This window comes from Toxotes jaculatrix, chromosome 3, assembly GCF_017976425.1.
Source record: "Toxotes jaculatrix isolate fToxJac2 chromosome 3, fToxJac2.pri, whole genome shotgun sequence".
Taxonomy (NCBI): domain Eukaryota; kingdom Metazoa; phylum Chordata; class Actinopteri; family Toxotidae; genus Toxotes; species Toxotes jaculatrix.
The window spans coordinates 29,255,306-29,271,564 of NC_054396.1; the positions used below are offsets into that span (position 1 = coordinate 29,255,306).

Here is a 16,259-nt window from a genome sequence, read left to right on the forward strand (position 1 = left end):
ACATGGGAACAACTAAAGCGGAATTCCACCAACTGTCTGCAGTCGTGTTGCACCATGGGAAATATAGGTTTTGTCCATCCTGAGTCAGTTACCGACGATTGTTCTGTGAGTTGACAGGGAAAATAAAAACACCGTTCGTTTTTCTGCATTTTCCCAGGAGAACAGTGAAACTCTCCACATTCTCTAATCTTCCTGCTCTGTCTGCGGCTCACAGCTCAAACCCATCGATTCCTGTCGGACACAAATCTTTAAAAACAGCTCACAAACACTCGTTTTTAGCAAACGTCGCTCAAACGGGAGGAAATTGTGTGTTTGTTGGGAACTATTTTCTGTCACGCATTAATCGGCTCTACAGTGAGAGTGTATAGCAGCGGGACAGAGTGTGTGTGTAGATGTGTGTGTGTCCGCACGTCTCCTTTAACACTGCATTAGTTACTGACTCATGATTTTGAGTTTCTCAGACCTTGAAGAGACTCTGTGTTACAGCCTGAACATGAACATATGACTAAACTCAAACAGGTGAAATGTCTGCTGCGGTTGTAGTGAGGATGGAAACGATCCAGCATCAGGTGAAACACAGCGAGCATTTGAAAATGGTTGTGACAAGAACCAGGAGAAAGCTGAACCAGGCGAGCTAACAGCTGTTCACAGTTTACATTTCAAACAAGAGGGGAGTGATGAGGTGGATCACAGCAGCACAGACTGTGCACAGCTGGTGGCTACAAGTCAAGTTTTACATTTTTAAAACAAAAAATAAAATCCTTCACAGTACTCTAACACCTGTATCACAGAGATTAAACCCTGCAGATTTAACGTCCTCGGTGATTGAAGCGTCTTTCGTGTTTCCTAAACTCTGAAGACATCAGTGCGCTGTTTTCCTCCGGTGCTTTCCGCTTCGTGCATCGCTCACAGTCTCTGCTTCAGGAGCAACGAACGTCCGTACAAAACAGAACCCTGATTACAAAAATGTACAGTCGTTACAGTTTGTTACTGTCATTTAAAAAATGGAAAAAACTGTTAAAGTTAATATTCTCTATTAATGTCATCTGTCCGATGCCTCGCGCACGTTTACAGCTTCTCCCCCTGAAAACATCCTCAGCTAAAAAAACATCAGACTTAAATAAAACTGTTTCTTTACCTCAACATTTTCTGAGCTGCAACATGAAAAACCTTCCGTGTGTGTGTGAGACGTCGTCCCATCCTGTACCATCAGGCAGCTACTAAAGGCTCAGGGAGCCGCTTCACTTGCATATTTCTACATAGGTTTCACCTTCGATCAAAAGTATAAGGATTAAATATAAATTATATTTATATACTTCTAAATACTGTTTTACATTTATCTACACAATCTGACTCTTTCGTTGGAAAATAAAAATCCTTCCGTCGTTTCTTGTTAATATTTTGTATCAGGAGACAGTGACAGGTGGGAACGGTCTCTGTGGACAGCAGCGGTCTGTGTCTCTGTGGACGACCTGACGTGATGTAAGCAGGTGCGTGTGTCCCCTCCCTGTGTTACCTGTCTTGCTGTTGTTCGGGACTCAGGTGGAGGAACTAAACTCGCAGGTCTCACGTTGTGTTCTTCACCTTTCAGCATCATCTAAATCAAATCTGATCTTTCTGCATTTATAAAAAAATATGTGGAAACTGTCGTTTTTAATCTTATGTTTTGGTGCTTTCGTTAAAGTGCTGCTTGTCTTAACATGATCAGAGTGAGGTATCAACAGGAAACGATCCCTTAGAAAACTTTTCCCTTTCTGAGTTAATGTTATCAGTGGAAATCAATAAATCAATAACTAACGTGAGAGCTGAGCGATGTCAGTAAAGGTGCAACTGAATTTAGAAATGTACTCATGGTATTATTACGATTGATGAACGGGCCAACTGATTAATACATTTCTTAATTAATTTTTGGTTGTCGGAGCAGGACCGCTGAGCGGATCGGACGGTTCCTCACTTCATGACTCGGTTTGTTTGGCTCTCGCTCTCATTTCTCTCTCCTTCTCTCTCTCTCTCTTCTGAAGAGTTTAAATTCGGTTGATTCAAATTTGACAGGTTTCTAAAAACCACCAGTCGACGTGTTACTCCTCACTGATGCCGTGCTCCCACGCCACTTTAGCTTGCTCATCCTTGGTAGCTGCGATTATGGGTTGGGAGATCTTGCGTGGCATGGGCCGGGGCACGGGAGGTGGTGGAGCTGCAGACTGGGGGTCTTCTTCAGGGATGCAGCCCTCTCTGAGGTAGGGTTTGGGGGGCAGGGCTGGAGGAGGCTCGTGGAAGTGGTACAGAGGCGGGTGGTGGGGGATGTAGTGTGGGTGGAAGTGATGGTGGTAGTAGTGGTGCTGGGGGTGTGGCAGCCCATCCTGCTGCTGTGGTGGTGGAGCTCCGCTGGAGGTCGAACCCTGGGGCTGGATTTGCCCCCCCGCCTGGGACGGCGTGACGCCTCCCGGTGCGGAGTGGCTGCGGCAGGGTGGGGGTTTTGCTCCATCCAGGACTTCAGGCTCAGAGACACTGTACCTGACCGGCTGGTATGGCGAGTCGAGATCTTCTTGGTCGGTGGTCCAGGCCTGGCTGCTGGGGACGGACTCCAGGGTGTCTGTGCGGCTGGCCGGGGGGTCGGAGGAAGAGGCGGGGCCGCCGAAGTTGCTCTCACTGAGGGAGGAGACTCCAGAACTGGCGCTGCCTGACAAGGTGGAGTTACTGCCATCCAGGATGGACTGTGGACTGGTGGGCGAGGCAGGTATAGGATGCAGGGGGGACTGAGAGAGAGAGAGAGAGAGAGAGAGAGAGAGAGAGAGAGAGATGATGTATGAAATCATGTCAGCAGGTCAATGTCATGAAAGAAACTAGGTAATAAAACAAATACTGAAATAAGGAACAAAGTGTGAACATAATGAGCATCAGTTACACCTCGTCTAAGACCAATAAACCATTTTATCTGCTGTTACCAAGCTGATGGCAGCAGGTTTATGGTCTGTATATATTTTTAGAAAAAAGTGTGTAAAATTTGGTCTCAACAGCTCACGATGCAAACACACAACAGGTGATTCTGTAAACTGCACAGACGAATCTCACACACACAAATCTCAACATCGTCTCTATGATAAACTTTCATAGCCTGTTTCTTTAACACTGTTTATTAAAATGTGCACAGGGAAAGGACAGTGAAAACTGAACAAGCCAAATATTTTTTTTGTGCTTAGGAATCAAATTGTCAACATCAGGAAAAGACAAGGATTGAAAACAAGTGGAAAATGGACAGAAGAGGAGAGGACGGCATCATCGGGGAGGTTTCCTTTGCTGACTGAACTCTCTGCTTTTGTTACAGTGACACACATCGTCCTAAAATCTCACAGTTTGTCCGTCTGTGTTTTTATCTTCCTGCTGTAAACACACTGCTGTCTCACATCTGTTCTGTTAGTGGTGCAAAAAAACAAACACAAAGAACTGCACACAGATATTTATGTGCTTTAACTGGGGAGTGCAGACAGACTGACAGACAAGCATCCAGACCAACAGCAGGAGTGAGGAAGAGGAGGAGGAGGAGGGTACCTTTCTTAAGGAGCGCGCAGGGAGAGCTGGAGGGAGGTCGCTGACCTGGTGGTGGAAAGCGTCAAAGTGCATCGACAGGTGTTGCCCTACGGGGGGGACACAGCAGGACTGACTGAGAGAGATGCACACTCACACACCTCAGACCAGAGAAGAAGAGAGAGGAGGAGGAAGAGGAGGAAAAAGAGAGAGAGGAAGGATGAGGGGGGAGGAGAGAGAGAGAGAGAGAGAGAGAGAGAAAGGGAAGTAGAAGTTTGCAGCAGGAGGACTAGCAGGGAAAAGTTGGAGCAGAGAGGAGGTGGAGGAGGTGTGAGGGTGGGGAGGTGTTTGAAGACCTTCCTTCAAATAGCCTCTGAATCCTTTAAATTCCAGTTTGGGTTTTTTGTTTTGATTCTTATTTTCAGTGAAATGATTCACATGATAAACAGAAAAGTTAAAGGGTCAATTCAACCAAATCACACACTCAGAAAAGTACGTTCCCTCTGACCCCCGGGTCGTCCTGAGAGCTGCAGACAGTTCTCAAAGTTTTTGAACCTTAAATCAAACTGTTTTCTGGCTCCATCGTAATTCAAACACTGCTCAGGATAATCCAGAGACTTCAGTGTGAACAGGTTTCACTGGGAACAGTTGTTCAGTAGAAAGTAGTGAAAGATTTAGAAGAAAGTTACAGAAACTAAGCCTGTTCTTGTTTTACAGAAGTGAAATAAAAGAATTAAAATGCTGTAAACTGAGGTTCAGGACCTGAAAATAAACACAACAATATCCAACACACTCCGGCAAACAAACACAAACACAAACACACTTCTGAAGCCACATACGTGTAAACACACGTCCTGAAACACACAGTCACACAAGTTTAGATGCAGAAATGTATACACAAACCAAAGAAAATCAACATCCACAAGGGCACACACACACACACACAGGCAACCCAACAAGAGACACACAGAAACACATGAACACACACACACACACACACACACAAACAAACAAACACACAAACAAACACACAAACAAACACACACACACACTTAGCCGTAGAGTCATACCATGAGGCAGGTTGCGTGGGGGAACAGGAGGCGCCATGACACTGCCCACGTGGGCAGAGAGGAAGGGGAGGGCTTCTCTGGTACCACTGTCCAAACTCCAGCTACTGGGGGTGGTGAGGACTAGAGGGGAGGCGGAGAGGGGGGAGGGGGAGAGGAGAGAAACAAAGGAGGGGGGAGGAGAGGAGCTGATAAACGGACTGACTCTGTGATATAATCGTACACACTGTGAGCGTCTGTGTGAGGGAGTGAGCTCGCCCACCTTTCTCAGCTACAGAGAGGTTGGGGTCACTGCAGGGTTTACATGGACCGATCACCTGATGGAGCAACGCCCGCTGGAAGTTCACGGGCTGAAGAGAGAGAACAATGTCAAACACAAACACACCGACGACGTAACCATGGAGACGCGACCTCCCCCCGCCCCATCTGTCCCTGCGTACCTGTCCGTTCTCTGTGATGTTGGAGTACATGGCGCTGCTCGGCCTCTCTCTGTGCGGCGGCAGCAGCATCAGCATTTCTCTGTTGTGTCTGTATTTGTCTGGCAGAGAAGGAGAGCCGACTGCAGAGCCACAGAGCGGAGACAGAATTCAACAGAGAGAAGAGTTTACTGTAAAATACTGACAAACACGAGTCTGAGAAAAGGCGACGTCAATAAAATCAAATGTCAAAAAATTCTTGTTGATGTCTCCTGTAACATCCTGATAAATTATTTTCCCATGATGCAGTAGGGGCGGCTCTGCGGCCCAGTGGTTAGCGCTGTCACAGCAGGAACGTTCTGGGTTTCCGGGTTCTTCTCGTGCCTGCGTGGGCTTCCTCTGAACCGCCCACAGTCCACAGACTTTCAGGTTAGACTCTAAATGACCCAGAGGTGTGAACATGAGCATGAATGGTTGGTTGTGTCTGCGTCAGGTCTGAGACCAGTGACCTGCCCAGTATCCGGCCTCAGGATCCCCTAGACCCTATATGTCAAAGTCAAGGCCCGCGGGCCACATCCGGCCCGCAAAAGAATTTTCTATGGCCCCCGGGATGATATTTGATTAGTATTAGAACCGGCCCGCTGGCCGTAGCCGCCCGCTGCCGTTTTGCGTGCGCCAATACCACATTACCCACAATGCAACGGTAGCGAACAGACTCACTGCAGTGCTAGCCTGGTTGTCATGACTACCAAAACTCTTCGCGCTATTGCAGTGCAGCAAGCAGGCATCGTTTTAATTATCAATCAGCAGTCAGAGCAGATGTCGACTTTCAGCTACCCCCCTCCCTAAAAAATGCTTAAACGGAAGGTGGACGCTTGAAATTACTAACAGAGCCATAAGACAATATTGCTTTATTCATTTAATGTACAGGACATGTGATTTCTCTTTAAAGGAAGTTTGTTTTTGTCTATGTGCCTGTTGAAAATGTTTTCACTGGAAATTACTGACAGAGCCATAAAAAATACTGGATTATTCATTTAAACATTAGCCTAAATAGTATACACCTTGTTAGGTATTGGTTCAATAGGCTATGTGTAATCATTTCAATATGTTTTAATAAACACTGCATCAGCCCGGCCCTTGGCTTGTAGAAAATTTGTTTTTTTGGCCCTCTGTGTATTTGACTTTGACATCCCTGCCCTAGACCATAAGCAGGGTGCAGCTAATGTCGGGTGGATGCTGCAGTGTTTGCACAGCGTTTCTGAGCTGCTCACCTCGGATGGTTGAGGGGGCGGAGTTTATCATCTGAGAGGGTGCAGAGTGGGTGGAGCTAAGGCTGGAGGAGGAGGGGCTTGCCTGCAAAGAGAATGTGAATGTAGTAGAAATTAAAAATCATTCAAATTTACCTGTAGTGATGATCTGAAGTTTGAAGTGCTTATTTTCAAACAAAGAAATTTGAAAGTAACCTGAAACATATCTTAACACAGAGCTGTGTTTTTAACACAGTATTTAAATGAAACTCTCATTGTCCTGTGAGTCCTGCTGTTCATCTTTATTTTAATTCCAGAAAAACACAAAATGTTAACAACAGAACTGATGATCTGTAGGAATTTTCCTGGTCTCCTGCAGGTTGGAGCTTTTGTCACTGGCCCCTGATGGAGTGGAGATGCACTGACCTGCATGCGGTAGAAGTCCTCGGGGTGCTCCACCACCATGCCATCCGCCAGGATGAACAGATTGCCCACGTTCCCCATCTCACTGGAGTTGTGAGAGGAGAGAGAGGAGGAGGAGTTGCGCACTGGAGTCAAAACAGCTATGGGACTGGGATGGACAAAAAAAGGAGGGACAGTGGGAAAAAGAGGAGAGGGGTAGGAGTTGGAGGTAAAGGAGGAGGAGGAGGAGGAGGAGGAGGAGAGGAAGAAGGGCAAAGAGGAGAGAGACAGGTGTACGAGCACAAGGAGAACAGGAAAGGAGGGAGGAGAAAAAAAAGGGCCAAACAAGGAGGCATGCAAGTGTACATCCAAAAACAGGAAGGAGGCCGAAGAACATCAAACATGCATGAAGTGATTTGATGGGAATGAGAGTGATGCAGGAGTTCATGCAAGAAGTGAAACACAGGGCGAAGAGAGAGAAAATGTAGAATGTCAGAGAGCGTGGCGAGTGCAGTCGACGGTGGAAGATTCAGAGATGCAGCAAGATTTTTTTTATTTGTGTAAAATTTGCAAAGATCGTTGATGAGAGACACAGCAGATGGAATCAGTGAACAGCACTGATGAGAGATGGAGACGCCAGCGGCAAGAAGTGTGTGCTCACTGCTGAGGGTGATGAGCGTGTGACGTTGTGCGAGTATGAACGGATGAACGTGTCGTTGAATGAGCGCAAAGCAGAGCGATCTCACCTGTGGAGAAAGTAAAGGTGGAAAGTCTGTGTGTGTGTGTGTGTGTGTGTGTGTGTGTGTGTGTGTGTGTGTGTGTGTGTGTGTTGCCGACCTGTGCCGGTGCATGAGTTTGAAGCTCTCGGGGCTCATGGGGCTGTGAGAGGCCAGGATCCCTCTGGGAGTGTTGGCTCCTGAACCTGCCTTGTCCAAACCAGGCAGACCCTGTAACACCACAAAGAAACACTGCTCTGAATGTTCAAGCTGCCTGCGTGTGTGTGTGTGTGTGTGTGTGTGTGTGTGTGTGTGTGTGTGTGTGTGTGTGAGACTCAGTTTTAAGTTAAAGTGCCCTGCAGATGAAAAAACGCTGTTGGTGTGACGGTGTCTCTGCACTCACGTGGCAGAGGCTGCTCCTCATCATCTGGAACTGATCGATCAGCTTTTTGTGCAGCGGACGCATTTCTGGATGCACCAGCTTCTCGTGAACCGCCAGGCCGACTCCCAGGATGTGAACCTGAGGAAAAGCAGCCAATCGTCATTGGAAAAAACTTTTAGTGTGCGATGGCAGAGGAAGAGTCCCTGAGCTTTTTGAAAAGAACTGTTTCTGTGTGTCCACAGGCAAACGTCACTGTGGATATTATTTATTATCACGGCGTTCATCACACACTTTTCCTGTAGTTCCACCATCAGGCTAAACTGCTGTTCTTAGCTTTGTGTTGAGTGGAGTTTATTCCCCATGTTCATGTTTCTGAGGGAATAAACTTTACTGCCGATATAAAATGTGTTTAAAACAGTTCATTTGTTTGTGTTGTTCATTCCATCCAACACCTTGTTTATATAACAACAGTTATTAAGTCGTAGTTTCATATTTTTGTCTAATGCCAAAAGCAAGTCAAGCTCTACGTGTGCTTTCAGGTCCATGCAGGACAAACTGTCTCACCTGCTCCTGCATCAGGTCTTTGAGCTGTGTGATCTTCTCTGTGTCCTCAGGGTGGCTGGTGATGTAGTCCTTATCAAAGAAAGCCTGTTCACAGAGAGAAAACAAACTAACTGTGTTTACTGCAGTTTGACTTATTGAAGTTTGGCAGGTTAGGAGAGGAGGAGCTGAGGTCTGTCCGACCTCTTGGTATCTGGCGATGCCTCCGTTGACGGCGGCGTCGATGACTCCGTTCAGGGTCATGCTGAGCAGGTTGATGTTGCCGTGCAGCTGCTTGTGCTGGTACTGGCTGATCAGAGTCCGCAGCTCCTGGTTCTTGTTCTCCACCACAGAGATGGCGTTTTCTAAGGGACTCACCTCCACCTGAGAGAGAGGTGAATTCAAGTTTACTGTCAGTGTCTCCACATACAGTGCACACGATAAGAACAGGAAACAGAATTTAAAAGACAAATTTAGAAGTCTTTTTTTTGTTTATCTTCCTGTTACTGTTTCGTTCCCTATAATTCTTATCACTGCTCATGCTAACCACACGTGACAGTGAGTGTTCAGCGCAGCAGATTTGAAGGCTTTTGTGAATCAGAGAAAATAAATTTCCAGATATTGGCGATAAAATCAATTTTGCCATTTATGGGAAAATGTCACATGAATATTTTGTTGTGTATCTACATTTTTCATGTCACTCACCAGCTCTCTCTTCTCCACCTCAAACCAGCGTGAGATCCCCGGCAGAGGGTGAGTGAGGATCAGGGTGGTTCTCTCTATCCAAAGACTCTGAAACACACAACAGCCCATAAAACACGAGGTGAACCCACGTGTTTGATCTGAGCTTCAGCTGCACCAGTGACAGTGTTAACAAACCACCACATCTGTGAAACAAACATAAAAAAGAGCTTGGATTTGACCGGATGGTCAATGGATACTCTTAACACACAATTCTCAGTCTATGTGCAAAGATGTTATTAAACTGCTTTAATGGATTAAATAGAAATGATGATTTAATTGGTTAATGAAATGTTCATCGTGGCTGAATTATACAGTGCTGTGCTTGTAGATGTGCTCATCTACTTCATGTAAAACAGAAGCTATTTCACATTCAGCTTTTCATTTTCCAAACCAACAATTCAGCCACTGAGTGCAGCAACTTTACAAACTAACATTTTACCAACTTTACATTCATTTCTGTTTCTTTCTGTTTACAATGAGTGTCTGAACCTTAAACTCGTTATCCCGGTCTTTGGGTCCTTTGTGGAACGGCCGGTCGTAACGGAAACGTCGAACATTGTTGACCCGGTAGAAGCTCTTGATGCGGTCCGGGACTCTGTCCATCTGGAGCACGCTGACGCTGTCTGGTACCGGTGTCACTGCGTAGATCTGCAGGTCTGAGCCCGGAGGTCAAAGACGAAACTGACTCATAAATAAACTGTTTACACATATTCAGAACGCAGCATGATGGCGGCGTTTATCAGAGATGCTTCGGATCATCATGTGAATTATTTATATTCTATATATTCAAATCAAATCAGTCAGAATTGGAGGAACATCAACACACACACACTTATAAAACACACACTCTCTCTTTCTGAAGGATACACTGTGCATCACACTGCAGAATGGCCTCATCTGGCTGGTTGGGGTGCTGCATCGCAATGGCTTGTGGGAATTCTCCCAGCATCCTTTGCTGGAAGGCCTCTAACCTTTCGTAGTCGTGTCCCCGACAGACAAACTCTTTGTTCTGGAGACAGAAGCAAAGAATTATAGTTAGAACACTTACGGGTGGAGGAGCAGGAAGTTTAGAGAAAAGCTAACACTGTACAACGAAGCTAAAAGACGAGCGTCAGACTCACTCTGAGGAAGAAGGGGAACTTCCTGCCGTAGAATCCCACCCTGAAGAACTCTGGCTCCAGACGCTGCTGCTCCATTATGTTATCATAATATGCTGCTTCCATTTTCTACACACAGTCGTAACATAGCAGGAAGGTGATGATAGTGAATCAACATAAACAGTAAACATACAGAACTAACCACTACAAAAATTACTACCAGTGCCAGTGAGGGACAAATTAAGATTGTGCTGTTATATTTGTTGTTTTTAGGTTGTTACGTATTTTCCCTCACGAATGAGACAGAGATGATTTGAATTGTTGTGACTGAAATGTTGTTGTTTTGTGACATTATGTTTCAGTCACTGATGTAAGTGAAAGCACAGCTTCATGCAGCAGCTCACCCGTATCCAGCTCAGGCTCTGGTAGTCGTACAGAGATTCATACTGAAAGGCCAGCTCCCTGCAAAGGGGTATACCATACTCCCAACACTGCAGCGCGCACACACACACACACGCACACACACACACGCACACACACACGCACACGCACACGCACACGCGCACACACACACACACACACACAATTTCCTTACTGTGGTTTTGAACTATAATGATGTTCATGACTCAGTCAGCAGATTACAAACAACATGACTTTGGCTGATCACAGCTTCTCCTCTGGTCTGTGGTTAAGTGAACACACAGTGCTGGTGATAAAACACACATACACACACTGAAGTGTCCTGATATGAAAAATAGTGAACCGACTAGTTTCAGTGTCTGTTACTGTCGCAGTTCAGGACTCCATGAGTTACTGCTGTTTACCTGTGTCAGTCAGAAGCTGCTCAGCTGAGTCAGACAGAAGAACTGTGTTCATATCACCTCTGTTTTAACATCCTTCTACTCACGTTTTAGTTCAGGATTGATTTTTAAATTCTTTTAACTGAATTTTTAATTTAAATAATTTATGGCCCCCAGACTTTGGAGCAACAGGCCCACACGGATCAGACTTTCACAATCAGTTCCTGACCTTTCCCTTGTTGAAGTAGTGGATGACCTTGCGGCAGAGCCCCTCCTTGCGATGCCACTCTGTCTGAGCGGGATAGTGCAGGAACTCTTTCAGAGGCCGCTCGTCCCAGTGCAGCAGCTCCCAGTACAACAGCAGAGTGAACGCAGCCTCTGTGGACACACAACACAGGCACAGGACCACAAAGGTCACAGAGGATGCGTTTCATACGGTGCGTACGAGTGTGTGTGTGGTTGCGCGTCTTTCTGTGTGTGTTGTACCAGTGTAGTTCTCAGCCTGTAGATGCATGTCACACAGTTTGTGGATGTAGCGGATGTACATCTCCTCCTTGTTGATCTCTGACTTGTAGAAGTTCTGTAAAGACACAAGTACGGAAGGATTTGAAATTATTACCACAAACTGCGACTGAATTAAGAGTCACGAGGTGAGAATCAGTAGTTTGGAGAGTAAGATGTCGACATGACATAAATCTTACCAGGAGGTTCACAGTGCAGCCGATCTTCTTGTTCTCTGTCTCGTCTCCCTTCATACAGTCCCTGAAGACAAGTTAATAAACAATAAAAACCTCTACAGCTCCTCTAAAAAGCTGACACACGTCCACACTCCAAGCTAAACTGGTCTCTAATGCACATCTGGACAGCGGAGTTTTACAGGCTGTCCGTTTCAAACTGCACAATCATTGTGTTGCATCTCATGTCCCATGAGTCTTGGACACCGTCGCTCTGTCAGAGTGTGTGTGTGTATATTTACCGGTAGTCCAGCAGTCGCTCCATCAGTCGCGTGACCGAGGTAACGAAGGAAATCCCCGTCTCCCTCCACGTCTCCTGCTCAATCTTCTCCAAAAGACTTCAGAGGAAACAGAGAGAAATTAGACAAATGTTTTTACAAACCAGTGACAAACGCACTGATCTGAAAAGACTTGATGTTGATGATCAGTTTCAGCACATGAAAAAGTTAGTTCTCGTTTTGACAGAACAGACATTCATCTGAAACAAGCCAACGACTACACTCTCCACTTGTACTGATGAGTTTCTCTTCGGTGGGTCAATCAGAGACGGCGAAGGGTTAAAACATTAAACTCACTGCAGCTTTTACAGACGCAGAAATCCATCGATCGGACAGAGAACAACACTGATCAGCAGCTGATAAATGACCCTGAAAGAGGAAGATCTCATGTGCTCGTGTGTGAGTAAGGTCATACCTGGGGTAGGGCCCAAACAGCTGGGTTCTAGTCCCGCAGCACAGAGCAGAGCAAACACACAAGAGCAGTGTTAGAGCAGAAAAACTGAGCTAACGTGTTACCACAGCGACGCAGAACAGAAGGATTCAGACACACACACGCCGACGTCTGTGAGAGAAAATGTGAAGAAACGGTGTGTTTGTGTTCCTCACAGCAAACCGAAGAGTTCTCTGTAGTTCTCGTCACCTTTCCCCTCAGACACCAAACTGTCCAGCTTGTCGATCAGTTCAGCCTCCACCTGTGGACACACAAATAAAGACCAGCTTCCTCCTGTGTCCTGTGTCTCACACACGTGGTCAGGACTGTGATCCTGCTAAAGTTGTGTCTGTAAACGTGTGTGTGTTTGTGTGTGTACCTGCTTGAAGTTTCCGTTCTTGCGTTGCTCCCAGTCCATCATGTCATGGAAGATGGGAATCATGATGTTTCTCACCTCCACCTGAGGGACCAGCGTCACTCCCAGGAACGGACCAATCATACCGGGGATGAAATGGATCTTATTCTCACCTACAGTGCACAGGTATCAGCTGGTCTTTAATCAGTCAAACACTAAATCAAATCTGTGTGCAGTGTAAATATCAGGATAGAAACGGAGCTGGCGCACAGGTGGAGACAGGAATCAGGTTTCATCAGACTAATGATTATTGTGATTGTTTAGTTTAGAAGAAATGCTAATGAAAGAGCAGAGACTGAAGTGAGGGAAACAGAGGATCTTACCCAGGTTCTGCCACATGCTGAACAGTTCATAGGTCATCATCACTCTCATGTCACCGTATCTGCACAGGGACAAACACAGAGTGATAAGACCAAACCCAAACACTGCTCGTTCTCTGTGATATCCTCTGGATGACAAAGGTTAAAAAGGTCAAACCACTGCTTCCTTTTATGATAAAGAAAACTAACCTGGGAGCTTGCTGAAATCTTAGAGACATTTAAATGGATTTTAATATAAGTTAGGTCTATATACAACAAGGAGGTAAGACAGAGGTAAAGCTAGACAAAGGAAGAAACTCCTCATTCCCGGGAGTCGAGCTCTCCTGGAGTCCAGGCGTGTTCCTGCAGGACTCACAAAGTGGGTCACCGAGTTTGTGGCGTTGCTGCACTTCAAAGAGGAAAACGGTTCTTTTAACTTGTGACTCTCAGCATTTTAGCTGCTGATGACACACGACTCTGAGGACGAGGGTGTGTGTGTAAGTATGCAGGTCTATGTAGAGCAGCATTCCTGAGTTTGTGTGTGTGTGTGATGCCTTTTCTGAGTTGGAGTGTGACAGAATGAATAAACGTGTCAGGAATTGTGCGTTTTCTTGTCTTTTTTTTAACTACTTTTTAACTTTCTTTTTTGTGCATTTGTTCTTACTTGTCTAAGACCTTCTTCCTCTTAGCAGGACTCAGGTTTTCCAGCTGTAAACTGGGCTGGTTGATGTACAGCACCGCCAGACTGAAGTAGGAGTTCCACACCTGCTCACACACACACACAGAGACACTGCAGCATATCTGTACGTAACACCACATTTTCTTTCTCTGCACACAGCTTCATTAACCAGTTGTGCAACCTTCTACACACTCTCATGGTGAACGTGAGTCATGTCAAAGCATCAGTAGATTAACAGCTAATATCTGTCACTCAGCGCACGGAGGAGCCTCGGACGCCGCCAGCTGCTTGATTCACATCACAGTTATCACCTGGATTGTGGGTGTGTGCACGAGCAACTGTGTGCGACTGTGGTTTAAGACACGTACCTTAAAATCAAACTCTGCTTCTGTGAAGTTCTTGTGCAGAGCAGGAGACAGATACTGAGCCGTGGTCAGGATGATGCTGCAGAACACACACACACACACACACACAAAAACAAGAAGTCAAAGCTATGTGTTATCCTGTCCAGCCCGAGTCAGTGTGTGTCCAAGCTGTATGTGTGTGTGTGTCTTACTTGCTCGTGAGCAGCCTCATGACGTTCCAGTCTCGGGGGAAGATACTGAGCTTCATCAGATTTCTAAACACACACAAAATCTTCAACAAGAATTCCTGAGGAGGGAAATGAGAGGAGATGAGGAGAGTTTGAGTGTGCTGATCTTTACCATAGGCTGGAGTCCTGCATACAACAGAGATCATAATGTTGCTGCCGGTGTTTTAAACATGACTGTTTCAGATAGAGAGGTTTTAGGTGGAGCTACAGGGTTTGGTGGAGTTGTGGGGGGAAATTTATTTAACATTTTAAAAATGTTATTTAACTGTGAAACAATCATTATTATTTCATATTGATAAAATATATTAAAACGTTATACGTATAATGTATATTAAAACATTATTATTAATAACCATCAAATTAATGATAATAATATATTAAAATATTTAATATTTACCGGCTTTCACCGCTGCCTCCACCCACTATCCACTTACAGTTACAGCAGCACACAAACAACAGCAGCCGCTTACTGACAGAGCTGCTCTGTCCATGCAGCGTCGGACCACAGTTATACACAGAGGTTTACAATAAATCACAGTTCAACCCCCACTTATTTATTTCCATTTTTATTTTTGTCAATCACTGGCACAAACATTCCACTAATAAAGCTTTTGACTTCTGTTGAATTTCCTGCCAACCACCAGTAAAAACAAGGAACATGAATTTCATGGCTTGCATGTGGACATTACTTCAGTGTTCATCAGTTGAAGCAAACATGCTTTACTTTTGTCTGCCAAAACTAAATGAAAGTGATAGCCAATAACTACCAGTAATAGAAAAATTCAAATAAATAAATATAAAAATAAAATAAATTACACCACACACCTTGTTTGGGTCTGTATCACAACAAATAAACATACATATACAACAACAGAAATTTAAAACAATAAAAATTAAAGTGCTAAACAATGTGTTTTAAGGTAAAATTCAACCAGAACCAATTATACTGAATAAAGAAAAGACAATGTACAAAGGCTGTGACAACATTCTCCACAATGGATAATCAGTCCTGAGTGACGGTTGTGTATCCTCCACCTCCACTTCTTTGCGGTCCTTTGCTTCATCCTCTGTCATCAAATTTCATAAATCCAACTGCACAAGCAGAAAAAGAAAAATTATTATGTAAAGGAAATCTGCAGTCATACTGTGCTGCTCTCACCACGCGTACCCTTACGCAAAAATACGGTGACTACATAAACACACAAATACATTAAACAACAGGACATTACGCAAAATGTAATGCAGTTAGCAAACAAACTCCACTAAACAATGCTAACAACACAACACAATAAACATACCACTTTGAAAACTACACGCACACAATACTTAGACTGTACGTTCCCTGGCTGAAACGTGTGCAACCACATTCAACTTTACGAGCTAATCTCTGTGTTACTGACCAAACTTATTGACTGAAAAAGATGCGAATTGGACATTAACAGAAAGAGCACTCACTCTGATACAATGTCCATGAACCAAAGGAAAATACACATTTTACATTTTTATACTTTTTAACACTTTTAACTTATGAACTTTAAATATTACTTTTAGCCTTTAAAGACAGCACACGTACACCAATTTCCCATATTTGTAAGCAAAAATGTGTTGCCTGTGCATCCACTGCCAATACTGGATTAATACATCTATCACCACCTGCCTATATCTTCGTGGCTCGCTAGCATGTAAAAGGCAACCCCCGCCGTGAGGGAGTCGCTAGATATAAAGTTCGCAGCTTGTTCTTTTCGCTAGCTTAGCGAATTTAGCTTAGGCTAGCTACCAGCCTAGCTCTGGGTAGTGAGCAGTGACTTAGCGACTTAACAATGCTTGTTCACGTTAATCCTTCAGTTAACGTGAATATTTTTAGGCACAGTCGTTTTTAAAAATAATTCCAGT

The 16,259-nt window shown here is 44.9% G+C and overlaps 1 protein-coding gene across 2 annotated transcripts in view; it reads right to left on the reverse strand.

The window, feature by feature from the left end:
• Window positions 1-410: 410 nt before the first annotated feature.
• LOC121179239 (dedicator of cytokinesis protein 3-like) overlaps window positions 411-16,259 on the reverse strand; it is a 131,217-nt gene continuing 115,368 nt past the window's right edge. For both annotated transcript variants that reach the window (XM_041033954.1, XM_041033955.1), the window contains 26 exons: window positions 14,331-14,425; window positions 14,143-14,218; window positions 13,760-13,860; window positions 13,120-13,178; window positions 12,761-12,909; window positions 12,558-12,643; window positions 11,916-12,011; window positions 11,641-11,701; window positions 11,426-11,519; window positions 11,169-11,317; window positions 10,544-10,630; window positions 10,164-10,268; window positions 9,910-10,051; window positions 9,532-9,698; window positions 9,004-9,090; window positions 8,503-8,682; window positions 8,323-8,406; window positions 7,780-7,896; window positions 7,498-7,607; window positions 6,685-6,766; window positions 6,283-6,364; window positions 5,033-5,151; window positions 4,855-4,942; window positions 4,596-4,715; window positions 3,550-3,635; window positions 411-2,756 (listed from right to left, as the gene is read on the reverse strand). In XM_041033954.1, the coding sequence (XP_040889888.1) occupies window positions 2,079-2,756; window positions 3,550-3,635; window positions 4,596-4,715; window positions 4,855-4,942; window positions 5,033-5,151; window positions 6,283-6,364; window positions 6,685-6,766; window positions 7,498-7,607; window positions 7,780-7,896; window positions 8,323-8,406; window positions 8,503-8,682; window positions 9,004-9,090; window positions 9,532-9,698; window positions 9,910-10,051; window positions 10,164-10,268; window positions 10,544-10,630; window positions 11,169-11,317; window positions 11,426-11,519; window positions 11,641-11,701; window positions 11,916-12,011; window positions 12,558-12,643; window positions 12,761-12,909; window positions 13,120-13,178; window positions 13,760-13,860; window positions 14,143-14,218; window positions 14,331-14,425 (3,300 nt within the window). In that variant the 3' untranslated portion in view covers window positions 411-2,078. The remainder of the gene's footprint in view (window positions 2,757-3,549; window positions 3,636-4,595; window positions 4,716-4,854; window positions 4,943-5,032; window positions 5,152-6,282; window positions 6,365-6,684; window positions 6,767-7,497; window positions 7,608-7,779; window positions 7,897-8,322; window positions 8,407-8,502; window positions 8,683-9,003; window positions 9,091-9,531; window positions 9,699-9,909; window positions 10,052-10,163; window positions 10,269-10,543; window positions 10,631-11,168; window positions 11,318-11,425; window positions 11,520-11,640; window positions 11,702-11,915; window positions 12,012-12,557; window positions 12,644-12,760; window positions 12,910-13,119; window positions 13,179-13,759; window positions 13,861-14,142; window positions 14,219-14,330; window positions 14,426-16,259) is intronic.